The sequence below is a fragment of the Chrysemys picta genome, chromosome 2, assembly GCF_011386835.1.
Source record: "Chrysemys picta bellii isolate R12L10 chromosome 2, ASM1138683v2, whole genome shotgun sequence".
NCBI classification, from domain to species: domain Eukaryota; kingdom Metazoa; phylum Chordata; order Testudines; family Emydidae; genus Chrysemys; species Chrysemys picta.
The window spans coordinates 203,229,538-203,255,844 of record NC_088792.1 but is presented as its reverse complement, the minus strand read 5'-3'; the positions used below and the strand labels follow the sequence as shown (position 1 = coordinate 203,255,844).

Sequence of the window (26,307 nt, the reverse complement as noted above, 5' to 3'; positions counted from 1 at the left end):
ATGTGTGTATATATATACATACACACACACACACGTTGTCGTGTAACAGAGTACATGTGGGGTCTGGACATTTAACAAGAAGAATATGTACCTTGTTGCATGCTTTGTAATTGTTAATGTTCTCAGGAGATAACAAAAAAAAACTACTATCAGAAATTGTATTTAAGAGTATTCAGGACTGCATAAGCGAGTTTTTTTTTTTTTTTTCCCCCGCCCCCCCCTAGAAACATACTTTTTTTTTTTTTTTTTTTTTAAACAGGTCCCTTCACAGATGTAGTCACTACAAATCTTAAACTACGAAACCCATCAGATAGAAAAGTATGCTTCAAAGTGAAGACCACAGCGCCTCGTCGATACTGTGTGCGGCCAAACAGTGGAATTATTGACCCAGGATCATCTGTAACTGTTTCAGGTAAAAACAAGTTTGTTGTGCGGCTTTATAGTTCTGATTCTCTTGTTGCAAGATACTACACAAAACACTTTGCCACCTGTCCCTTACAGAAACTATTGCATAACATCATTAACTGTTTTTTTTTTTTTAAAGGGTTGTTGATAATTGTTAGTACAGTCTCTTCAGTATCGTTAAGCTTGCAGGTGCCACCACAACAACTTGTACACCAAAAGTTAATATATGAAAATTAAAATCCTAGATACTGAAATATTTAGCTGTCTTTTACAAACTATTATGTTTCTGACTTAATTTGGACAAGTTAACACATTCAAATTACCCTTTCTGCATTGGCTTTAAAAAAAAATGTGGTTCAAGATCAGATTATACAGTAAGAAAGGAAATGGGAAGGTGGGATAGTGAGGAAAAGATATGATGGGGGATACTGAATTACAATTATAATCTGTTATATTCACTCATGATGAGTGTACGGAAGCTAGAGGGGAAGGTGGAAAGGATCAGAGAAAAATTAATGATGCCCTTGCCCAAGAGAGGCATATTTTTGTTTATAATGCACCCTCAGCTTGTAGTGGGACATCACTTTATGGCTGTGAAGTAATTACACTGTATATGATATCTAATATAGTTAATGACGCTTTAAAAATTAGATGAAAACTTAGTTGAATGGATCATATAGTACATTCCATATTTAAAATGATTAAGTGGACCATATAATTAGCTCAATCACAGCATCACAAATCCACTATTCAATACCTATCTTTTCCAGATTATTTAGGTAGCCTAATGCTTTCCATTTATAAAAGGTTCTTAGTCTTTTTAAAGAAGCTCTGACATGTCCATAGTTTGCAGCAGGCCTTTGAAATTCAGCAGAGGGAGCCCTGGGGACTGACGGTGCCTTTTCTTTCTCCCATGAAAATTTGTTTGGTTTGTCTTGGACAGGTTTTTTATTTTTTTTATTTTTATTTTTGCTGTTGTTGTTTGAAAAATTACCATTGCCTTTCTGCCACTTGTGTTGGCAGCAAAATGTTGGCAGCCTGCCAAAATAACTGGACATATGTATTTTAATCTAAGACTGGGCCCATTGTACTGCGAAAGCAGCAGCACACTGTACTGAGAATACTGGGTGCAGGCTGCCTCTCCCGGGTCTGGGGAAAGGGCTGTACTCTCCCATGAGTGAGCAAATGGCTCTGGTAGCTCATCCCACTGCCCTATGGGGAGGGCCACATGGGGAAGGAGCTCCCCCACCTCCCACGAGCGAAGGAAAGAAGAGCCAGGTTGCCTCCTGACCACTTCCATGGACCCACCTTATGGATCCAGCTTATCATTCTTTCCCCCTCTCCTAGACTGCCTTGGGTATTTGGAAGGGGTAGGGAAGTAATCCTTTGCCTAGAGCACCACCTAGCAAAGGATTACTTCCCTACCCCTTTGCGAGGTGGTGCTCTAGGCTCAGGCAGAGTCATTCAGGCTCCTGTCTTGCTCTCCTTGGGGCTTCCACAATGTAGCAGGGAAGCTGCCAATGGAACAACCAGAGCTGCTGTTTTTCTTCCTTCTTGTGGTGTGGCAGGAGCCAGTGGATGAGCTGCTGAGAAGCAGCAACAGAGATGTGGGGAGCAGATGCTCAAAGCACTCCTGATTCACATTGATACTTATCTTGAGAAGTGGCTGAAGGAGACTGGGAAGGCCGATTGAAACAATTCTGTTTAAAAGTTGCCGGGCACAGTTCATGGAGCAAATTTTTGATTTATAGTCAAATACAAATTTTCTTCTTAACAGTTGCCGTTGAAGAGAACAAGTTTGGCCACTGTTATGCAGGAGGTAGATCACAGTCCAAAGAGTTTCTACAGTGATTCCTACATCTAGACCAACAATTTCTGGTTGAGCTAGAACATTTCACTGAGAGACACCTTGAATTAAAGAGACTCTAGGTACATCTACTTTGCAAAAAAACCCCAAAACCCCGGATCAGGAGTCTGAGAGCCCGGGTCAATTGACTGGGCTCATACTACAGGACTAAAAATAGCAGTGTAGATATTTCCAGCCTGAATGGGAACATCTACACTGCTACTTTTTAGTCCCATAGCATGAACCCAAGTCAGTTGACCCAGGCTCTGAAACTTACTGCTGCAGGTTTCTTTGTTTTTTTTGCAGTTTAGACATATCTGCTAAGAGTAATGGAGAACTTATCTTGTTTCCAGCAGAACTTTGCTAACTTCACCTTTCAGCCATTGTATCTCATTATGCCTTTGTCTGCTAGGTTAGAGTCCTCTAGTATCAGATATCTTTTCCTTGGGTAGTCAGTTTATAGATTTGTGATCAAGATTCCACTTGACCTTTTCTGTAGTAAATTAGGTTGAGCTCCTTTAGAATCTCATAGTAAGGTGCCTTTTCCAGGCACAAGTCATCCTTCTAATTCTTCTCCAAACCTCTCAAATTTTTCAACATTCTTTTTGAAGTGTAAACACCAGTACTGGACAGTATTCCAGCAGTTGTTTCGCCAGTGCCAAACAGAGGTAATATCACACTTTACTCCTGCTTGATTCCCCCAGTTAATACAGTCAGGTATTTTAATAGCCCTCTTTGCCACAGAATCACACTGGAGGATCATGTATAGCTAGTTATATACAGTGACCCGTAAGTACTTTTCAGAGTTGCTGCTTTCCAGAATCCAGGTTCTGTAAGTATCGTTTGCGTTCTTGTCCCTAGATGTATTGTCTAGCATTTGTCTATGTTAAAAAGCAGATCACACACCATGTTTCCAAATGACCCAGATCATTCTTTATCAATGACCATACCTTGTTATTTGCCACATCGCCAGTCTTTATCATCTGCAAATGTTATCAATAGTGAATTCATATTTTCTATCTAATCAATAGTGGTGGGCTGAGAGCGCTTATTTCAGGAGCTCATTAGAAAAGCCCAACTGGTTAATACGTCTCAAGTTTAAATGGGGAGTTATCGTTACTTTTAATCCATTTAACATGTGCCATATTGATTTTTGAATTGTGCTAGTTTTTAAATCAGAATGTCATGCAGTATTGAGGACAAAGAAATCCAAATGTGTATATTGTGTTATATGTATTGTATGTTACATCAACACAGTTACCTTTCTCAGCTATGCTTGTAATCTTGTCAAAGGAAAGGTATGTTCATTTGACAAGACTTATTTTCCATTAAACCGTATTGACTAGTATATTTTTGTCCTTTAACTCTACTGATAGTATGGCACATCATTCCATTGTTTTGCCCAGGCTTTGTTATGCTAATTGGCTTATAATTACCTAGGTCATCGAATTACTTTTATAAGAATATTGACACATTGGTTTACCCACTCTTCCAAGACATAAATGGTCCAGAAAGTTCTTTGGACAACTCTGTGGATTTTGAGGTATTAATAGAGCTTTGTTTTGGAGTAGGCAAAGACCCCAGTGGGTCAGGTTCTCAACTCTGAACTTGTTAGAGCTTTTTACCTTAAAGTCTCAACTGTTTTTCTGGAGTTCTCCTTGGAGAATTAGATATCATCCACTCTGGTAATACCAGGCCTCAATTGAAGGGGCCAGGCATGTGTTAAAGCTTGAAAGAGAGCCTTGCACCCCACTCTGTCAGAAATTTTTATTTAAATAGGATTAAGAAAAACCCAAATATTTTAAACAGTCTGAACAAAAATTTCTTTACTTCTCAGTTGCTCTAATTTCAGTTGCTTATCATTATTCTAATCCTGTTAGGTTTTCAGTCATTCATGGAAAAACAGGGTGGTGAAAACTTTATTTTTCTTTATTAGAAACAAGAAATGTCATCCTCCTTTTTTGGGTGATAGGAAAATGGGAAACAGTCATTCAGACTTTTGTGAGCCAAAGATTTCTTTTTTTAAATGTTATGCAAGCACATCTGTTTTTTTCCCCCCGTTTACAAGACATTGGTGACATAGCCAATGCCAGAGAGCATCTGGATAGTGCGGATCCTCTTCTTACATACATACATACATACATACATACATACATTTTTTTTTTTTAAATCAGCATTTTGATTCTAGGTATGGAACATGGTAGAACTTACAGGTAACCAGCGTCAAAGGAGAATGGGCCAGTACCTACTTGTCTGTCATTGTACTGTCCTCTCCAGAGAGGAAGGGGAAAGCTGGCCCAACTAGCACCTGTCTTCAGAAAACTCTTTGGAGTAGATATTGATTGTAACTACCATTGTTTATATTTGGGGTCTGTTGTCTTCACTTAAATCACAATATGTGTTTTTCTTCAAGTGATTGCTCCTGTGTATTCCACAGTAGGAGTGCACGCTCGCCACGTGCACCGGTGCCGGGAGTTTTTCCCTTAGCAGTACCCGTAGGAGGGGAACACTGCTGCGACCCCTGGAGTGGCGCCTCTATATCACGCTATAAGGGGAGCTGCGCACTCTTCCCCCCCCCCCCCCCCCCGTTCCTTTTTGCCGCTAGTGAAGGTAGTTGGAACTTTGTGCTCCATCCTTGCTGTAGACCTTCTAGTAGCCTTAGTAGTACTCATCTTCTCCATAGTTGGATAACTTCTTTAGTTAGTTGTCTGGTGCGGGACATGTCCTGTGCCCTAGGCTTCAAGTCGTGCGACTCCTGTCCCAGTTCTATGCCAAGAAGCGACTGGCACACTCAGTGTCTTCGCTGCTTGGGTGAGACTCACGTAACCGATCACTGTAAGATCTGTAGGTCGTTCAAGCCTCGAATGAAATGTGTGAGAGAGATCCGGCTCTGGGCCCTGCTAATGGAATCTGCGTTGGCCCCCGGCACCGGCGCACTGATCAGACTCGGCACCTGGTACCACGTCCTCGGTGCGGAGTGAGGCGCCCTCCACCAATCAGCACTGCTCACCCGCTAAGAAGCAAGGGAAGACTCAGCGGCGCCGACAAAAGGACGGGGTGAGGCCGGACCTGAGTTGGGCAGCCCATGATCCCCCTTGAGACCCAGAGCTCCGACTCGCGCAGAGCGGAGTAGCCCGGTCCCATCCGCGCGTGCCTCTCCCACGGTGAGAATGCCGTCGATGCCGGAGGCTGCACAGGCTGCGCGTGACATCCTCTCCCTCCTGGTGTGGGGTGCGCCGCTCGAGACGGGCCCCCGGTCCTGAGGGACGCCGCCATTGGGAGCACACCAGCCCTCCCCTACAAGACACAGCCTGCGCTCCGAGGACCGTGAGCCCCGTTTGACGAGGTCCTCACATAGCTCGCGTCTGCCCTCCGCTCCGCTCAGACTGGCTGACTTGCCCGTGCGGGAGTCTTGAAGGTCCTCCACTCCCCATCGGGAGCGCAGGCACCAAGACAAGTGGCGTTGACGCTCCTCTTCGGATAGGAGCTACAGGAGCAGATCCCAATGCCATTGTTATGGACACTTGGGCTCGAGTGCCCGCTCTGCCAGACACCATGGACGGAGCTCTCCTCGGGCGTTACCGGCACCGAAGCGTCGTAGCTATGATCGTCGGGATGACTATGAGAGCAGCACTTCGGTCGAGCATCGCTCCTCATCGTCGTCAAGGTCCAGATCTCGAGGTCGGCACCGGCATGACCGTAGACACTCCCGCCGCTCCTACGGCACCGTGTGGTCAACGGCAACCTCGACCTCGGCCGCAATTGCCTGCCCAGGCGAGACCCCGCTCGGTAGCCGGGGCATCCCAGACCCATTTGGTGTCCTCTCCTCGACCGAGTCAGAAGTCGACGGGCACCAAACTGGCAGCACCGGGCCCGGACTTGGTCTTGGGAGTTGAACCAGCGGCACCTCCCGAGGCCCTGGTAGCCAGCTCGGCCCCCTCGCCGGCACCGAAGGAGACCATAGCGGCAACTCTGTCTGTTATAGAAGAGGACTTTAAAGCTCACCAGGAGCTCCTCAAAAAAGTAGCCTCGAATCTCCAACTCCAGGCTGAGGAGATGGAGGAGCCGTCGGACCCCCTTTTCAATGTACTGTCCTCCTCTGCATTGGGCCGTGTGGCCCTACCTCTTCACCAAGGTGTGACCAACATATCGACTGCCCTGTGGAAGACCCCAGCTTCCTTGATGCCTATCTCCAAGAAAGCGGAGAGAAAGTACTTTGTTCTGACTAAGGGACATGAGTACCTGAACTCCCACCCGGCACCTAACTCCCTGGTGGTGGAGTCAGTCAACCATCGGGAACGCCACGGCCAGCCTGCATCCACCCCCAAGGACAAAGACGCCAAGATTCTTTTGACAGGAAAGTTTATTCTTCTGCGAGTTTTCAACTTCGGGTCGCCAATCACCAAGCCCTGTTGAGCCACTATGATTTTAACTTGTAGGGGTCTCTACCAAAGTTCGAGCCTCTTCTCCCGGAGTGGGACACGAAAGAGTTCAAGGCTCTGGTTGAGGAAGGGGCAGCAGTGGCGAAAGCAGTCCTCCAGGCCACCTCGGACACGGCGGACACGGCAGCCCGTTTTATGGCGTCGGCCATATCCATGCGAAGGGCGTCGTGGCTTCTCCTGTCTGGTCTGTCTGCAGAGTCTCAGTCTCTGATGCAGGACCTTCCCTTCGACGGGACAGTGCAGTTTGCGGACCAAACCGATGTTCGCCTGCATGGGATGAAAGACTCCTGTACCACCCTGCAAACTCTGGGCCTATATGTCCCGCCAGCGAGGCCGCAAACCTCCGCTCCTCCCGCTAGGGGCAGATATGAACCCCCTCCTAAGCGACTGAGGGAGCAGAGACGCAGGTCTCAGCGTCGGCCCCGCTCGGCCCCGCGACCAGGTCCCTCGAAGGGCAAGAAGCAGGGGAAGAGGCGGTTTTGACTCTTTGCGGGGGGCCACAGGGCCTGTTGCCACGGATGCCCCCCAGTCAATAAAGTTTGTGTTCTGCAACCGGTTATCTGCGTTCCGAGTGCAGTGGTCCCGTATAACATCGGACCAGTGGGTCCTCAGCACAATTTCCAGGGGCTACATGTTGCAGTTCGCCTCACACCCCTCCACCCCCCATCCCCTGCCCCGGGAGGACCTCGGGGACCGGGAACATGCCGCCCTCCTAAACCAAGAGGTGGCGCACCTTCTCAACCTAGGTGTGGTGGAGAGGGTACCGGCGGAATTTCAGGGCAACGGATTTTACTCCCGGTACTTCCTGATCCCAAAGGTAAAAGGCAGGCTCCGGCCCATCCTGGACCTGCGGAACCTCAACAAGTTTATGGTCCGCTACAAGTTCTGCATGGTATCCCTGACCTCCATCACTCCCTCCTTAGACCCGGGGGATTGGTTTGCGTCCCTGGACCTTCAGGATGCGTATTTCCATATCCATATTTTCGAGGGTCACAGGCGCTTCCTCAACTTCCTGGTAGGGCGGGACCGTTACCAGTTTGCGGTCCTCCCCTTCGGCCTTTCCACGGCCCCCAGGGTTTTAACCAAATGCATGGCAGTGGTGGCAGCCCACCTCCGGAGGAATGGGCTGAAAATTTTCCCTTACCTGGACGATTGGCTCCTCAAGGGCAGCTCCCGGTCCCAGGTGCAGGCCCAGATGCAATTCCTGCTGTCCACATGCGAGGGTCTGGGTCTAGTGGTGAACGAGGCCAAATCCATGTTGGTACCGGTTCAGCGCATACACTTCATAGGGGCTCTGCTAGACTCCCTAGAGGCCGCAGCCTCTCTTCCCCGGGACAGATTTGAGACACTCAAAGCTCTCTTAGCCTTGGTCACGGCCTTCTCTGTGACGACGGCAAGGGTGTGCCTTCAAATCCTAGGTCACATGGCAGCAAGCACGTCCGTGGTGCGACATGCCAGACTCAGAATGAGGCCCCTCCAACTTTGGTTGGCCTCCCAGTATTCCCAGTCCCGGGACAGCCTGGACAAAGTGGTCACGATGCCTCCCAACGTGGTGGCCGCTCTGCAATGGTGGTCCCTCCTGAGCAATATGCTGGACAGGGTCCCCTTCCGAGAACTCCCTTCCTCTCTAGACCTGGTGTCAGATGCCTCGGACTTGGGCTGGGGAGCCCATATAGGGGACATTCAAACCCAAGGCAGGTGGTCGACCTTGGAATTGTCTCTGCACATAAACATCAGGGAGCTCAGGGCAGTGCGCCTGGCGTGCGAAGCGTTCAGTTTGCATCTTTGCGGGAAGGTGGTCAGAGTCCTCACGAACAACTCGACCGCCAAGTATTACATCAACAGACAGGGGGGCACGCATTCCTTGGCCCTGTGCTGGGACGCCCGGGACCTATGGGAGTTTTGCATAGCCCACGATATCTCCCTACGGGCCTACCACCTACCTGGCGCACGCAATGTGCGAGCCGATCGCCTCAGCAGGGTGTTTTCCCACCAATACGAGTGGTCACTCCACTGGGAAGTCGCCCAACAGCTCTTCTGAGAGTGGGGAGCTCCCCGGATCGACCTCTTCGCTACCGCCCAGAACAGACGTTGCCCCCAGTTCTGCTCCAGGGCAGGGGCAGAAAAGGGGGCGATCTCGGATGCATTCCTCCTCCGGTGGTCAGACCAACTGTTCTATGCCTTTTCACCCTTCCTACTGATAGGCAGGGTTCTGCAAAAAGTAAAGGCAGACAGATCGAGGGTTATCCTCATAGCCCTGGATTGGGCCCGTCAGCATTGGTACAGGACTCTTCTGCAACTTTTAGCGGCCCCCCGCGGAGGCTGCCGCTTCACCCAGACCTCATCTCCCAGGAGAAGGGATGCCTTCTCCACCCCAACCTGGCCGTGCTCCACCTGACAGCGTGGTTGCTCCATGGTTAAACGAGGAGGAGGGAAGGTGCTCGGAGGATGTAAGACGAATTCTGCTGGAGAGCAGAAAGCCGTCCACACGGCGCACGTACTTTGCCAAATGGTCTAGGTTCTCCAGGTGGGCAGGGGAGCGGGGCGCCTCCCCATCTTCCGCATCCCTCCAGCTTATTCTAGATTACCTCCTGTCCCTTAAGACCCAAGGGCTAGCTCCTGCCTCCGTCAGGGTACATTTAGCGGCCATTTCAGCCTTCCACCCTCCAGTGCAAGGTTACTCGTCATTTTCCCATCAAATGACCTCCCGTTTTTTAAAGGGCCTAGATTGCGCTTTTCCATACGCCAGGGCCCCGGTCCCACAATGGGATCTGAACCGAGTGTTATCCCGCCTCACGGGTCCTCCCTTTGAACCCTTGGCCACGTGTTCCTGGTCCCACCTCCCATGGAAAGTGGCATTTTTGGTGGCTATCACCTCAGCCCGTCGGTTCTTGGAATTTAGGGCCTTGACCTCGGAACCCCCGTATACGGTTTTCCACAGCTTCGTCCACACCCCGCCTTTCTCCCGACGGTGGTCTCTGCCTTCCATAAGAATCAGGACATTTTCCTACTAGTACTCTGTCCTAAGCCCCATTCCGCCAATGAGGAACGCCGCCTACACACGCTAGACATACGTAGAGTGCTGGCCTTCTACCTGGACCGAACCAGGCTGTTCAGGAAGTCCTCGCAACTATTCGTTGTGTCGGCCGAGCGTATGGGGGGCACCAATTTCCACCCACCGCCTTTCCCGCTAGATCACCTCGTGCATATGCATGTGTTACGACTTGGCAGGGGTTCCCCTGCCTCCTATCGTAAAGGCACATTCTACGAGAGCGCAAGCCTCGTCGGCTGCCTATGTAGCCCACGTCCCTATCCAGGACATATGTAGGGCTACCACGTGGTCTTTCGTCCACACCTTTTCCTTGCACGATGTGATCGTCTCCCAAGTACGGGATGCTGCTGGGTTTGGTAGGGCGGTACTTCGTCCTGATAACCTTTAAACTCCTACCCACCTCCATCAGATATAGCTTAGAGTCACCTACTGTGGAATACACAGGAGCAATCACTCGAAGAAGAAAGGACAGTTACCTGTTCCGTAACTGGTGTTCTTCGAGATGTGTTGCTCCTGTCTATTCCACATCCTGCCCTCCTTCCCCTCTGTCGGAGTTGTCTGGCAAGAAGGAACTGAGGGTGGGGGGAGTGCGCAGCTCCCCTTATAGCGTGATATAGAAGCGCCACTCCAGGAGTCGCAGCAGTGCTCCCCTCCTACGGGTACTGCTAAGGGAAAAACTCCCGGCACCGGTGCACGTGGTGAGCACGCACACCTACTGTGGAATAGACAGGAGCAACACATCTCGAACGCCAGTTACGGAACAGGTAACTGTCCTTTTCTGACTATACAGATAGCAAATTATGATCCGTAAGTTAGTTCAGTTTGTATTGCAGAGGAATTAAAAATGGATTAAAGGAAATTAAACTTGTTTGTTCTTTATCTTAAATATTTTCTGGTACTGGTAGAAATTAAAAAATGTTCTGCCTGTTTGTAGTGTTAGATCAAAACAGGTTATTATAAATATGGGCTTTAAGTGTTGTAAATTCTAGGATTTATACAGCTGCAAGATTTGTTCCAGTTGACAGCTGTTGCTACAGTGTATTTCTCCCCTTCATTTGCATTGTGGCTTTGTTAATGGCTAGTCAAGTGAGAATTGAATTAAAGCTAAAATGATTAATATGCTTGCACTAAATGATCAGTTGAAGAACCATGAATAATCTTATATTTGTTTTTTGTACAGTAATGTTACAGCCTTTTGACTATGACCCAAATGAGAAGAGTAAACACAAGTTTATGGTACAGACAATCTTTGCGCCACCAAGCACTTCAGATATGGAGGCAGTGGTAAGTAAACATATTAACATGAATATGTTGCCTGCTTAAAATTCAGTTTCTGCTGTAATAGGTAAACATGTTATGTTCAAATTTAAGAAGCAACAGAAGGTCCTGTGGCACCTTTAAGACTAACAGAAGTATTGGAGCATAAGCTTTCGTGGGCCACAAAAGTCTTAAAGGTGCCACAGGACCCTTCTGTTGCTTCTTACAGATTCAGACTAACACGGCTACCCCTCTGATACGTTCAAATTTAAGTAATTCTTACTGCGGAACAAAACTCAACAGACATTTTCTGAAGAACTCTCTGACTACTGTGAATAAGTGATCCAAGGTTTTGAATCACAAATGCAAAATCATGTCATTAGTGCTTCTGACTTGCTTAATGAGTTTTGTTTGAAAGTTATTTATGGGGCTTGGTGAATAGCAGGCAAATTGAATGTGAATGACGTGCGGATGAATTAGTTTTGGGTATTACAGCTTGGGCCTACTGATCCTTGCAGTCAGTTAACAGATAGTAAACAGGGTTAGTGTGAAGGAGTTCAAAGCAAGTGTGAAGTGGCAAGTTCTAACATGAGAATGGCATTACTGGATGTGAAAGAAGTTCAGCTGGGACAGAGTCTAATGGGAATCAAAATAGTCTGGTGGAGAAGATAAGCCGCTTTCTATAGGAAGACCAAGAAAGCAAAAATATGCACAAACTACAAATTCACTTTCCATTCTTGTAGAAGTAAGCACATACCTGAGGTTGAGCTGACAGATACGATTGTTGGGATATGTACCCTTTAGTCTTTGAAGTACAGGTGTTTTCTGGAAAGCATTCAGAGCACAGAGTATATAAGGGCTGTGTGGTCCCAATACCTTAGTTATTGTCACATTTAGCTGTTAGAGCAAATGATTTTGCCCCAGGCCTAAAGATCTCAACTTGAATTTTCCCAAGGCTTTCTCTTGTATATTTCATGTGTATTCGTTCAGTTTAGTTTAGTTATTGTTATAGTGGTACTAGGAGTTTTAGGCTTCTCATCCAAATTTTTTGAACCATTGCACAGGTAGGCTTGATTCCATTGCATTCTTGGCATCAGGAGTCTTCTAGCCGATGCAGTTTTCAAAGACCTGGAGAAGATACACCAGTTAAACCTGGTCATTTCATACCTCTCCAATATTCCTAGGGGGCAGGCTGATGTACAATAGCTGTTTGATTTTACATTGGGGAGGTCCACTTTCTAGATAGATGCTTCATGTACAGGACTTGTATACCTGGGGCCTACCTGGATATATCGACACACAATCCAGGCTTTCCTCATGATGCAGGAATTAGGATTCAAGGACCCACAACTAACTTCAGATCAAACAGTTGGTTGTGCTATTCAGAAATTCCCAAGTTCTGAAAGCTGGCTCAAAAGACAGATTACTCACTAAAGCCATGTACAACTGGTGCTGGAGAAAGAACTGATCTGAGCTGGTTGATTCTAGGACCCCATTTATACTGGAATGTTCATCAGCACTGTAGAAGCCTCTTTTCAAACATGGATTCTCTGCAGTGACTGGATCCCTAAGTATTAGGGATTCCCTCACTGCTAAGGAACCCTGAAGGTCAGGAAAAGTGCCAGGATCCCATTGGACCCATCTGAGTCCTCAGCCAAGGCTCGATTCCTGTAGAGGTGTTTATTCTGCTCTCTGCTCCCTTTAAGAGTAAAGATAAGAACACTAACACTGAGAGATCTTGTGTGCTGGAGCACTGTCTTCTAGGAAGAAAAGCTACCATCACAAATCCAGGAAGTGGTGGATGGTCCATATTTCTGGAGATATTTGTTCCACTACTGTTAGTTCTGAAGGGTGCTCTAACCTCAAGGCCTCAATGTCTCCTTCAGGAGGCGGAGAGAAAGAGAGTCCCCCTGGCCCCAGGGATCTGGTAACCATGTGCCTTCAGATTCAGGGAATGGGTCCAAGAACTTGCTTGGTTAGCCATGGTGCACTCCCTGGGTAACTCAGAGTAGACAAAAGGGCAAAGGCCATAAACCAGGTTTTACAAAAAACTAAATTCACTGAAGCTCAGCAGGCTTGTAACAGAATTGAGTAATCTGTAACTGGTTAATATTTTATTGCTTTAAATGTTGTTCCCTTGGGAATAATTTGATCTCCAATTCAGAGGGAATTGACTTTCGGAGTGTTGGGCCATTTTTCTGCAGCAAAGTGCCCATGCTGGAACCAGCAGCTCAAAAATTGAGCCTAGGGAATTGCTCTGTGTCCATACACAGGAGCAGGAGACCCAAGGGCAGTTATTTGTTGAGGTGTATATCTTTGTAGAACAATTACAGATAAGTAATTTTAAAAAAGTGTTTCAAGGTGGAGGGACATGAAGTAGCCTCCAGAAAGCTACGTTGTTGTCTGAACCGCTTTTCTGTCTGGCTAGGATTATAATTTGTTTGGTATAAACTAACTTTGAAATATTAAATCTATTCCCAAAAAATCAAATGGCTTATGAAAGACGCACCGTGTATTTAAAATGGACATCCAAAAAATTATATCTTACATACTACAATTTTCCTCAACTCATTTATAGAAAATCTTGATATATCACAGGGTTTCAATATCAGATCAGTGCTGAGTGGTGCTTAATATTATTAGTGTCCTGGGATGCCTTTATAAACATTCTTTATATTCTATTTAACAGATAAGACAGTATGTAATACCTCTTTGTGTTCATTAGTGTGTCATGGAAACACTTTTATTTCTATTTGGGAGTGATTTGACTAAGCTCTGCCCCCTAGTGGACATATACAATTTTTGTGGCTGTTCTGAATCTTAAAGCTTGTAGGGGGCCATTTTTGTTTACCATTCTTAGGAGGAAGTCTTGTGACTGTTTTTTAAACTTTAAATGCTTACTTAGCCATAAAAAGGGTGTTTTGCAGCAGAAGAGGGTTGGGAATAGTTGTGGATGTTTTCAAGAATTGCAGCTGACATCTGGAACTCAGTAAGCCTAAGACATATTTTAAGTGGCAGTATTTTAAATACCAGTTATCTGGAAGGAGGGGATATTCCAGCCTTTCTTATAGTTGAGTATATTTGACAGTGTACTATAATTCAGAATGTTTGAGCTGCTATGAAATATTTCTATAGGCCCAAACAGTAATGTATTAAAAGCTGCAAAGTGGTAATTAGTTCAGAAATCTAGGGTAAGGAGAACTAATTGATTCATAGATTCCAAGGCCAGAAGGGACCATTATGACCCATCTAGTCTGATCTCCTGTAGTAATAAAATTACTCTGAAAGGTGTTTTTGAAAATATAGGATCATGTTAATGAGATAATACTGCCATTATAAAATACAGTACAGACTTTTCTGTATCTTAGCAAAACATCTTTTAGTTCTTTGCTTTTAAAATCAAAAGTTGCTTCATAAGTTGCATTCTGTTTTTAATCTTTATTTACAGACTTTAGTTTTACACATCTCTAGCTTCCATTATTCATTATAATTTGTAGAATAATGGTGTTGAGAATTGTTTAAAAGCTAGAGTCTGAAAATTGTAGCTGAAATAAAAGCAATATTCAAACTTGAGAATTGAGAAGGTATAAAAGCAAATCACTTAGGAAATGTCTGGATTTGGTTTGCATGAACCTTGTATGTTAAATAACCATAAAAATTGTCATTTTAGTGGAAAGAAGCAAAACCGGATGACCTAATGGACTCCAAATTGAGATGTGTGTTTGAAATGCCCAACGAAAATGATAAACTGGTAAGTCAGAAACTAAGTGATGTTATATTAGCCTTTTAAGATCTTGCAGCAATTTCAGTTTATCTGAGTGTTTTTAAAGATGCTATGATAATAAACATTGTGCTGAATGTCCCAGATACCAAAAGTAAGAAAATTAGCAAACGGGTAACTTAATTAAAAAAAAATAGTTTTTTCTTAACCCCTAAACACATTGCTAGCTGGCTTTTTGCTTTTTGTTTTCACTACATGATATGGTTTTACAAAATCTGAACATGCTCTTGAGATAAATGGTTAGCTCTGAAATATTGGAGCCATATTTTTTAAAAGCAACCAAACTTACCCTGTACTATTCTCCATTGGGGTTCCTTGTATTTTTATACCTCAGTATAATACAGGCTATGTTGTCTAATGCAGAGTGTACTTGTCATCTAACTTGAATAGACCTGGAAATAGGGGAAGGAAGGCAAATTTAACATTTATTTGACAAGTGTCCCTCTTTTTATCCTATAGCTTTTATTTCATATTCCCACATATTCCCCTTTTACCTTAATTAACTTTACCATTCTGGCGATGAACTGAATTACCGTATATACACAATTATAAGCCGGTTCGTTTATAAGCCGCCCCTTCCCCCCCATGCCCCCAAGATGGATAGGTAAAAATGGAAAATAATTCAGGGGTCAGCAAACTTTGGCTCCTGGGCCATCAGGATAAGCCGCTGTTGGGCCGAGATGGTTTGTTTACCTTGAGCGTCCGCAGGCACGGAGGTAAACCTAAGTAAACAAAGTGTCCTGGCCCGCCAGCTGCTTACCCTGACGGGCCGGGACAGCAACTGATGGGGAAATTTTTTGGGGGGAGAAGCTGGGAGTCAGGGGAGTAACCCCTGTGACCACCCCCCATATGACCCCACCCCTAGCCTGGGACACCCACACTCTCCCCATCCCATCCCTTCCCACCTTATCTGGGGAGGGTCAGGGGAGGATGTCTCTGGCCTGGCTGGAGCTGCTCCGGCAGGCTGGGCAGCACAGCTGCAGCCTGCTCCGGTGGGCCAGACCAGGCAGCGCAGCCACAGCATGTTCCAGCGGGCTGGGCCAGGCGGTATGACCGCAGCGTTCTCCATCAGGCCAGGTGGCACGGCCCGGCCTGCTCTGGGGGGTGGGGCCGAATGGCACGGCTGCAGCCTGCCAGCCCCGGAGCTACAGCTGCTTCAGAGGCTGGGGGGAGAGCAGTGTGGCCAGAAGTGAAGAGACTCTAGCCCCAGCTCTTCCCTTCTGGTTCTGCTGGCTGTGCAGCCTCTCCTTACTCCCTCTGTTGGGGAGAGGGGCTGTGTCCCACCTCTCCCTCTCTCTATACCCGTTCATAAGCCGACCCCCTTCTCTGGTGCTTCCCTTTTTTACAAAAAAAAAAAAAAAAAATTCGGCTTATGAACAAGTATATTCGTACTTAGTCTACAATTAGAGAGACAAGGTGGGTGAGGTAATATCTTCTATTGACAAACTGAAGTTGACCTGAAGTAGAGGTCGGTGTAGCTCAAAAGCTTTAATTAATTAATTAATGGAGATATCCTATCTCCTAGAACTGGAAGGGACCTTGAAAGGTCATCAAGTCCAGCCCCCTGCCTTCACTAGCAGGACCAAGTACTGATTTTGCCCCAGATCCCTAAGTGGTCCCCTCAAGGATTGAACTCACAACCCTGGGTTTAGCAGGCCAATGCTCAAACCACTGGGCTATCCCTCTCCCCAGTGTTATTTCACTAACAGAAGCTGGTCCAATAAAAGAACACCTACCTTGTGTCTCTAATATTCCTGGGACCAACATGGCTACAACAACACTGCAAACATGAAACAGGAAATTGTTATACCATATTAAGTGAACATACTGGTGTACAGTTGGTGAACTGTGCTAAATACGCCTTTGCCTCGGAGGAATAACTTTCTGTGGATAGTTATTACAAATTGTGGTGTGGCCCTTACAGATGGTACAACATTTAGAATTTGTGAGTTTTAAGAATATCAATAGATAAATATTGCATTAATTTTCAGCCCTCATTTTGATACTTTAATATTCTTGGCTGGGTTTCAACAGATTGGGTAAACAAATGAGACTTTTCAGTATTATGTGCAAGACTTCTTTCATACACTAAACCTTTATTTGAATATTAATGAAAGTATTGATGTACATTTAAAAATGAACTTTAATCAGTCATTTCAAACCTGTAATTTTGAGTTCGGCTTTCCTCAAAAAGGAGGTGCTGCACTTGGGCTTAGTACAGATACTCTTGGGCTCTATGTCCATCTTTCAGGTCAGCAGTAAGGAAGGGAAATACAGATTAGAAAGATGCAACTTTTTACCTGTCTGCACCAAAATCCATTCAAATTGTGTGGCAGATGATGATAATTTCAAGCTGTGTAAATTGAAGAGGCCCTGTCCTCTCTGCACTGTCTGACATTCAAAATAACAATTTGCTGTCAGTTACTCAGAAATTACAAGGGAGCAGGACTTTGAAGAGTAGAACTCCCAGGCCTGTGTATTGAAAGCATGCTACCTCAATATTGTCAATTCTGATGTCTCTGCATTCATAAGCCTAGGCAGGGGTCTTGCATACAACAACCTAATTCACTTCAGAGCCCTAAGAACCATCCATCTTGTCCACGGAATGAGGCAGAAGTTCATTCGAAAAAAATAGTATGTGGTGATGTAATTAAAGTCTGCATTATAATGGATACACACAAAGGGGTCAAATGAAGGTTGCAATTAATTGTATAAAACTTTTTGTACTTGGTACCTTTATATTACTGCTTGTACATAATGTTTATGTTTTTCTGAGTAGCAGCGTGGGGTTGCAGAACCTAATCCTTTAGCCGTTGGTTTAGTCACTCCCTTAAATCTTGCAATGAGAAAACTGCCGAGTACTGAGGGTATGGCTCACCTGCCACCTCAGGATTTACCTACACCAGGATACAAGTATTTCACTCCAGTGAGCAGCAACTTTCTTCAGACACCTGTCAGTTATAGCCAGAAGATTGACACGAAGGAACCAGTCAGTGAGGTCAGACAGCAGAAGAAGCAGGTTTGTTCCAGGGAGCTAAAAGCTATAGGGCTCTAGTGGAGTTTGTGTGTTTTAAAGCAATTCCTAGTTAGCTTGCAAACCAGCAATAAACTAAGTGCCATATCATGCTCTCCCACACAAGTAATTTTGTTGAATCTAATGGATGCTACCTATGGAAGACAGCAGGATTTGGCCCTTAGGCTCTTTATGACCATACAGTAGAATATGTTGTAAAATGTAAGCAGGTGTAATGAGATAACCAGTAGCAGCTTGAATTGTTACTAATGAAGTTCAGTTAATTATAAAGAACTTTGTTTTTTCTGCATATTGAAATCAAGATATCTTCTGTTTTTACATAATTGCCATATTAAGTTTAGTTATTTATAATCTTTGATTTGGTATTTAACTTTCAGACTGCTTACTTGCTATTTGAAGAGGTGCAATAGAGTGGTGACCTAAGTAAAAGTAACTGCATAGTTAATCAGAAAAAAATACAGTAGTGCTAATATAATTTACTATGATATTAATTACTATTATCTCCATTTGTTTTATAATTCCATTTAACTGTATAGTTAATCCAGGTCACCACTGTATGGAATGGTATTTTTAATGTCCACTGGAGATTGTTTAACGTCTAGAGCAGGGATGTGGGAATCTAGACTCCTGGATTATATTTCCAGCTTTGTCACAATCTTGTTGCGTGACCTTGTGCAATCACTTAACCTCTTTGCTTCTGTTCACCCATATTCAAAATTAGTGGAATCCTTCCTCTCAGAGATGCTGTGAGGTTTAATCAATATTTGTAAAGTGCTTTGAGCTCCTTGCATAGGAAGCACTCAAAGTTAAAAATATTTTTATTTCCTTATCATACCTCAATCGTTAACAGAACTTGTGTATCCTGGATTTCATCTTTCTAATTTTAGCCGTTTTTTATTGCTTCCTATTAATTTTTTTCTTTTCCTTTTATATAAAAATGGAAGTTCACGTTTTACGTTATCATTTGGATGCCTGTTGGGTCAGTGTTAACTCAAGAAGTATAAGGATTGGCTTTTTTCTCAGTGGCATTGTGCTAAATGCAAACAATGCTATGTTCTTGTGCCTTTTAATGCTGTGTTTTGGATTACCTCAGATATGAACTTCATTTGAAATACATTGTAGCAGTAGTTTAATTTTTTCAATGTTTATATTAAGCTGTAAATATTTCTTTGGATCTAGAAAATTAAAATTCTCAGGTTATTCTTAATATTTGCAGAATGATGTAGAAGCAAGCAAATCTGCCCCAGTCCTGAATACATCTAAACAGGATGGACCGATGCCAAAACCACATAGTGTCTCTCTTAATGATACTGAAACAAGGAAACTAGTGGAAGAGTGCAAAAGACTTCAGGCTGATGTGATGAAACTGTCAGATGAAAATCGGCACCTGAGAGTAAGTTCTGTTGTAATGAGTTTCCTATTAAAATGAGTTACTCCTAAACAGGTGATTAAAAGACATGGATTTGTATAGATGCATGCAGATAAAACTTAACTTTTGAAGTTTTATTTGCATAAAACTTCAAAAGGGGAAATACTTTGGGCAATACTTCTTAGAATGAACAAAGTAGGTACAATTATCTGTATAACAAGGATCATGTGCTATATAATTTTCTTGTTCTCCTAAGAAATAGGGATTGATCAAATGTAGCTATTTCTTTAGCAGCACTGTTAGCTAAGCTATCACTTCTCTCCTCATCTTAAAAACTCCACTTCTGTGTCAATTTCAGAAGTAAGTGAGCTTATTTTTAAACCTGTTTATAAATCACCTAGGAATTATTATTCCATGAATGTGTGGAGCACAAGTTAATGTTAAATGTAAACACTCATCAGTTGTTTATGGTCAGTATCTTTTTCTTTCCACTGATGAGATTTTGAAACTAAACCAATTACATATATTTTTAAGATGTAGTGAAATAAGAAGTGCCGTTTTCCAAGGTGGTACTCAAACATCCTGGGTGTCTTTATAGTTTCCACTGCATTACAGCGTTTCATAAAAACTTATCTGTTTTCACAATATTTTGGGTCTGTTTATTAGGTACTCCGGCGCATATAGTTGAGAACCAATGCAACAGCATTGCAGATCACAGAATTTTAGCTTACAAAATCACTTGATTGTTCACTTACTAGTTGTATTCAATGTGGTGTTGCTTTCTGCAAGCTTTGTGGTGTTGTTGTTGTTGTAGTAGTAGTAGTAGTAGTACTTCCATAATTATAACTTATCAGTACACAATTATATGTTGTCATTGTAACTGTTGGGTATATGACAGTTCCTATATTGTCAATAATAACATTTTAATGTATAAAGAAATCTGAAATAAAGCTAACTCCTAAACAGTAGTTGTGATATCAAAGCACATGGGGAAATCACAAAATATAAATATTAGCTATTGGGGAGTTGTTTCATTTACTTAAAATTTTTGTGTAAATTAAAGATGGATTTTTCAGTGTGCAAGATAAGAGTTTTATTACTTTTACTAACAGTTATATACACAAACAGGGTGGAATACATGTGGATTAGGTATTGGAAAAGAGAAATTGTAACTTGATAAATGTACTCTTATTTTGAATCTTGTAGTATCTTGATTTTTTTTCAATTTAAAAAGTAATAGTACAGCTACTTCTAAAATGATTTTGTATGACCTGGTTGAAATACTTACCAAAGAGATTCAGTCTCCTGGTTAAATTTTCACCATTAAGAAGACTATGATTCCATATTCATGAATTTCTTCCATGTGTTCTTTTCAGGAGGAAGGCTTGAGGCTCAGAAAGGTAACACACTCCGATAAATCTGGATCACCCACAGCCTTGGCCCTCAGAGAGAATGGCTCCAATCCTCTTCCTTCACTTCTTGTTGTAATTGCAGCCATTTTCATTGGATTCTTTCTAGGGAAATTCATCTTGTAAAAAGAGAGAGAGAGAGAGAAGCATGCAGAATGCAGCTTCCTTTTTTTTTCTTGGCCAGAAAAAGATTTGTTTACCTACCACTTCATTGGTAGTATGGCCCAAGTGACCATTTTTGTGTACAGCGTCATACAGGCTTTGCCTTTAATGATCTCGCACGGTTAGAAAACACAATTAAAAAAAGACAAACTGTTCGGCTACTGGACAAAATTGTACATTAAATCATCAATAGCAGGTGTCAGTTGCACATTCAGTCCTTTATGAAAATTCATAAATAAAGAATTGTTCTTTCTTTCTGTGGTTTTAATAAGAGTTCAAAAATTGTTCAGAGTCTTGTAAATGTTATTTTAATAATCCTTTAAAATTTTATCTGTTGCTGTTACCTCTTGAAAGATGATTTATTAGATTGCTAATCCCACTTGTTCAGGAATATGACAAGAGGTTTTCTGGGGAGAAATGGTGCCTCTTACTGTGTAAATTTTCTCCTTTACCTTACTTTGCTAATATCATGGCAGAATTTCTTTCTTATCCCTTGTGAGGCAGTTATTGGCAGTTTTTCATCCTTACAATCCTGTCCCATGATATTTAACATTAAAACAGAAATAAAATTAACAGATTTTCTGCTGGGTAGCCTGTTTGTGTGTGTCATACTTTTAGAGGGATTCCTAACAAATTCATTGTTCATGGTAATTTGCTTCTTGTAACAAATGAATATTTTTCAATTTACTTTCAATCTTTGGCTTAGACTGTTGTATTTGAAGCTTGAAAAAAAACATTAAGGGTTCCCATTCTATCTATTTATGAAGTTCTGAACAGTTTTTTTGGCTGCTTTCAGCTATAGAACAGATAATTATCTAACTTATTTTGAGACATGGAGATAATGTGGGTATCCAGCAGGTATAAATATTGGGAGACAAATGTTTTCAGTATTTGGTTTTTAAATATTTACTTGGATTGTGTGGGTGTATAACAGTCAACCTTCTGTTGCATCTTTGGGTCTGTTGGGTATCTTCCAGGGGCAGATTCTCCTTTGGTTTCATAAAGGGTACACCATTCAAGTTTACTAATCTATCAGTTCTCTTTGTAACTCCATTTTAATTGATATTCTTAAATACATTTTTTTTCTATTCAAACACCCATAATGAATTTCCATGATGCAGAGGAGTTGATGTTTGCTGAGCAAGCCTCAATTATTTAACTTCCCCCCAAAAAACCCCAAAAACCAATAAACAAAAAAACTTTCATGCAACTCTTGGCAAATTTACCTGTTATTAACCATATATATCTAAGTTTTAGAGAATGCATTTATTGGGTCTGAAATGCTTCCCTGCACTTAATCTTACATCTTGCCTCATTTCTGATATACAGGTCATAAAACCAAGTAGATGGTAGTATTGGAAAAAAATATATCCATACTTCTGACTAAGCATAATCCAACACAGGGAATTACTTGTAAAATGACAAATTCTGGAAGGGATATACTCCTGTAGGCAAAATTGTGTATGTACTTGGACAGCTTGACTTGATGTGGTGCAGCTAAGTGTGTTAGACCTTGGTGTATACACACATTGTGTAGCTGAGAAAAATGTTCTAGGGAAACATTCATTATCTTGGTTGCCTTTGATTTCTAGTGCTTTTTAATGAAAAATATAATTACATCATGTTCTGTCATTGCTATCTGTGGTAAACTTTTATAAAAACATCTTGCATATGTACGAGGAAGACAACAAAGAAAATACAAATAATGCTTATCCTTTCACTTAAAAGCATGCAAGTACAGATGTTTCCATTTGTATGTTCCAGTATCTGCATTCAAGTCTCCTCTCAGCTTAATGACTGGAAAAATATTCTAAAGTCTTGATTATTTTGATTCCATTGGTTCAGAAACCAATACAATTCTCCAACTTGTGCTCTGTCAAAATGGTGATACATTTGACTGTATAAGCCTGTTCCTTAAAGGAAAGCTGATAACATGTAAAGTAACAAAAAAGCTATAGTGTGCAGGATGTAGTTTGCTTCAGACAAAGCAATCATAAACTAGTGTATGCAAAGATTTGTAATGCCCAGCATTTTCAGGGCTATAGAGCAGAGAAAGTCATTTCTCAGTGCCGCCCATTTATGTTGGATGTCAGGCATCAGTACTTTAGAATGGAAAAGGGCACCTATATTGAGATAAAAATGATTATAAAATCAGCCAATTAATATGAATTTTTATAAATACAAAGCAGGTGGAAATTGTTATGCTTGAAGTAATATGTGCAGACTAAAAGTGCAAACAGGCATCGTAACAATATACATAACATGAGTGCTCCTGATATAAGGAGACTCTTTTGGTTTCCAGTAATCCTTCATAGCTGTATATAAAATGTAATGCTAAAACTATTTTGCTCTCAGGAGTGACTTTGGATGAGATCAACTGTATTCAGTGAATTATGTAATATGGATTAAATTGTTTGTCTGTTCCTGAAATGGTTAGAACTTCTTACTTTGTGTGCCTGCTTATTTGTGTATGTCAGCATGGGGAAATATAATCCCCACTGCTAATAGTGAGAGTACGGTTAAATGATAAAGGCCATAAAGTCATGTATGAAGTTAAATGCACAATTTCCCCAACTTTTTTTAGTTTAATGGAGACCACAGATTGCATTTTTGCTTGCCCGCTAGGGCAAGATGTTAACAAAAACCTCTTGATCCCAAATACATAGTACAGTATGTTAATTTTTTTATGGATATAGCACTTTAAAAAATGTATAACACTTCAGAAATTCAGTTAAATAGAAAATACTTCATTGTCTTTTAATGCATTTCTGTAGTAATTTAGTTCCCAAATTTAACCTACTTCAAAATTACTATAGTAAATAAATTAGTCTACCACTTTATTGAGCACATTTAAAAAAAACTCTGCAACCTGCACCAATGTGCAATCTTTTTATGCATTCCTACTGCTTCTCTAAAAGCAGTTGACAAGCGCTGTCAGTCAGTCTTGCATGTTCCTGCTATGATTGAAGCGGATGTGCATACAGGAAATAAACCAACAAAACACTAGCTTGAGCTCTGTTAGTGTCTCTCAGGGGGCAAAAGGCCTTTGCCAAATGGGAAAGGATAACATCGGTAAGCAAAACTTATTATAAAGGTTTTAAGGGTATTACAAAGCATAAAGTGTTAATAAACTATTAAAAATGTGACAGTGTCTTTTTTATTTTGAGACTTACTGATTCAAGTTTATACAGTAGATCTGTATTTCTGTGCCAAATAGGTGTACCTAGTTTGCTGTATAGCTTGCCATACTGCCTTGTTTGTTGTAGCTAATGTTGATAAATAATTTAAGCATAAAGTTCGCAGTAAACTGTTAGTGATCGGTTTTCACATGTTGGATAGTCAGACACAGTAAACAAACTAAAAATATTCTGAGTGTTGTGGTAAAAAATAACATACCTTCTTTTGTATTTATATTGGAGCCCTCTGGGCTTGTCTGTTTGCTTTTATACTCATCCAACAGCCTTCTGACCAAGGAGGTGAAGATGGAGTCTACTGCTTTAGTAAATAGCAAAGTCCCCTTGTAGCACTTTCTAGGAGTCTAAATTGCTTCATAAATCCAGACTGCCTGTGATTTACTCCAGAATATACCACCTCTCACTGTGAGGTATTATCCTCTTATTTCACAGAAAAGATCATCCACAGCCAGGCTAAAATGATAAAGGCCATGAAGTCAAGTATGAAGTTAAATGCACAATTTCCCCAACTTTTTTTAGTTTGTTGGAGAACACATATAGACAAGCAAGACCAACAAGCAGAATCTACGAACAAAAACACAAAACACACTTTTCAAAAATTAAATCAATTCCCACAAGTAGAAATCATTATTTCACTATTGATGGCAGTTGGCATATAATGTTTTGTAATTGACCCCCGCCTTTCCTGGATGTTAAAAGATAGAACCTCCATTTTCTAAGCAAGCAGATCAAAAAGATAGCAAATAGTCTCCGCTGTCACATGTCAGCTGTCAGTCTCTAAGATCCTTCAGTTACACTTTAGGCTGGGGCATAGTACGGAGATAGCACTTGTTACTTTGGATGACCTATCCATAGCCAAAGGAATTAACATCCATACTTAACCTGCTGGACCTTTGTGGCATTTGGTATGATAGGGTCACCAAATGTAAGTGGCCTGTCTTCAAGAAGCTGTATGGTTGAATGGAAACATCCTGAAATTGCTTGGGTCCCTCCTTTCAAATGGAATCTAGTGAATCATTGTGAATTACTGGTCCTCCACCTTCACAGGGCTTGCCTATTGAGTCCCACAATGCAGGTATCTCCTCATCTTATTCAACATCTGTGTGAAGCCATGGGGAGAGCTGGTGAGACAACAGAGGCTGATGTGTGGATAGTACACAGGTGCCATCCAGCTCCACAGCCCTTTTCAATTAAACATAAACAGCACCGTTTCCCAGCTTTTTAGATGCTTTGCTGAAGTCTTATCACCTGGATGAAAAGCAGCTGGCTACAGCTGAACTCATGCAAGATGGAGGTGCTGCTATGGTATCTCATCGCCCATGACCAAGGGCATTTGCCCTTATATTGTAAAACCTGTGGTCCTCAGTGCTACTGGGTGTCTAAACAGCCACTTCCATCTATGGCAAAAGATTGTATCTCATTTTATCTGATACAGACCTAGCCATTGTGCTCTGCATTCATGTCCTCCTAGCTTATTTGTTGCAATTCATATCTAGGAAGGAAGCCACGTGCTCTCATAGCTACAGCTACAACTAGTACAAAACACAGCAGCCCATCTTAGCAAGGACACTGAACAAATCACTCCCAGTGTTCGTATCTTTTCATGGGGTTGGTCACAGCTTCTTGAGAGAAACCACCTCTCCCTCTTCGACTGACTTGCTGTCACAGCTATATTCTGCTAGTATAGTATAATAAGCTATTGACCACTACAGAGAGGCTGAGTGCAGGTGACCGAACTTCCACAGTTCTGGAGTCCTGAAAGAAATAAGTATGATCATGAAATTAACCACAAAAGTAAATGCAAAAAAAATTATTTTTTTTACTGTTTCCCTTCAAATGAGTTTTTTGCACATGCACAAAACCAACTAACGTAACCACACTATAATCAAGCTATTTCTTATATGAGATAAGGAAATAAAATTATTTCTATTTTTAAATACTTGAAAATTGGTCAGGTTTTGAGGGCTATATAAAAAGTACATAAGTAGTGGATGGGTTGTCTTTGTAAACATGTCCTAAGTGTAGATTTAATCAGAAAAGTGGGTATGTGAAAATGGCATCTTGCACAAAGAACAGTTCTTAGTCTATTGATTCTTATCTGCTAGCTTTGGCAACTAAGGGCTTGTCTATGCTTCCCTGTGGTTTGGATTGTGGGGCTGTGAATGACAGTGCACACCAAAGTGCTGAGCATTTAACTCCTCTGTATGGAAACTGCAGGCATCATAGCTCAAACCTGAGGGTACGTCTACACTACCCATCTTTTAATTTGTGCATGCAACATCCACACAGAGGCATTACACCCCAGCATTGTGGACAAGTATGGATCGCATAGTGTAGACGTGATAAAGTGATCCCC

The 26,307-nt window shown here is 42.5% G+C and overlaps 1 protein-coding gene across 2 annotated transcripts in view; it reads left to right on the top strand.

The window, feature by feature from the left end:
- Positions 1-23,187, top strand: part of VAPA (VAMP associated protein A) — a 43,857-nt gene extending 20,670 nt beyond the window's left edge. The window contains exons 2-7 of one of the 2 annotated variants that reach the window (XM_065582035.1): positions 260-412; positions 10,926-11,029; positions 14,673-14,753; positions 17,563-17,802; positions 19,034-19,210; positions 20,563-23,187. In XM_065582035.1, coding sequence (XP_065438107.1) covers positions 260-412; positions 10,926-11,029; positions 14,673-14,753; positions 17,563-17,802; positions 19,034-19,210; positions 20,563-20,721 — 914 coding nt within the window. In that variant the 3' untranslated portion in view covers positions 20,722-23,187. The remainder of the gene's footprint in view (positions 1-259; positions 413-10,925; positions 11,030-14,672; positions 14,754-17,562; positions 17,803-19,033; positions 19,211-20,562) is intronic. The other variant, XM_005282657.5, reaches the window with a different exon arrangement.
- The last annotated feature ends 3,120 nt before the right edge of the window (positions 23,188-26,307 follow it).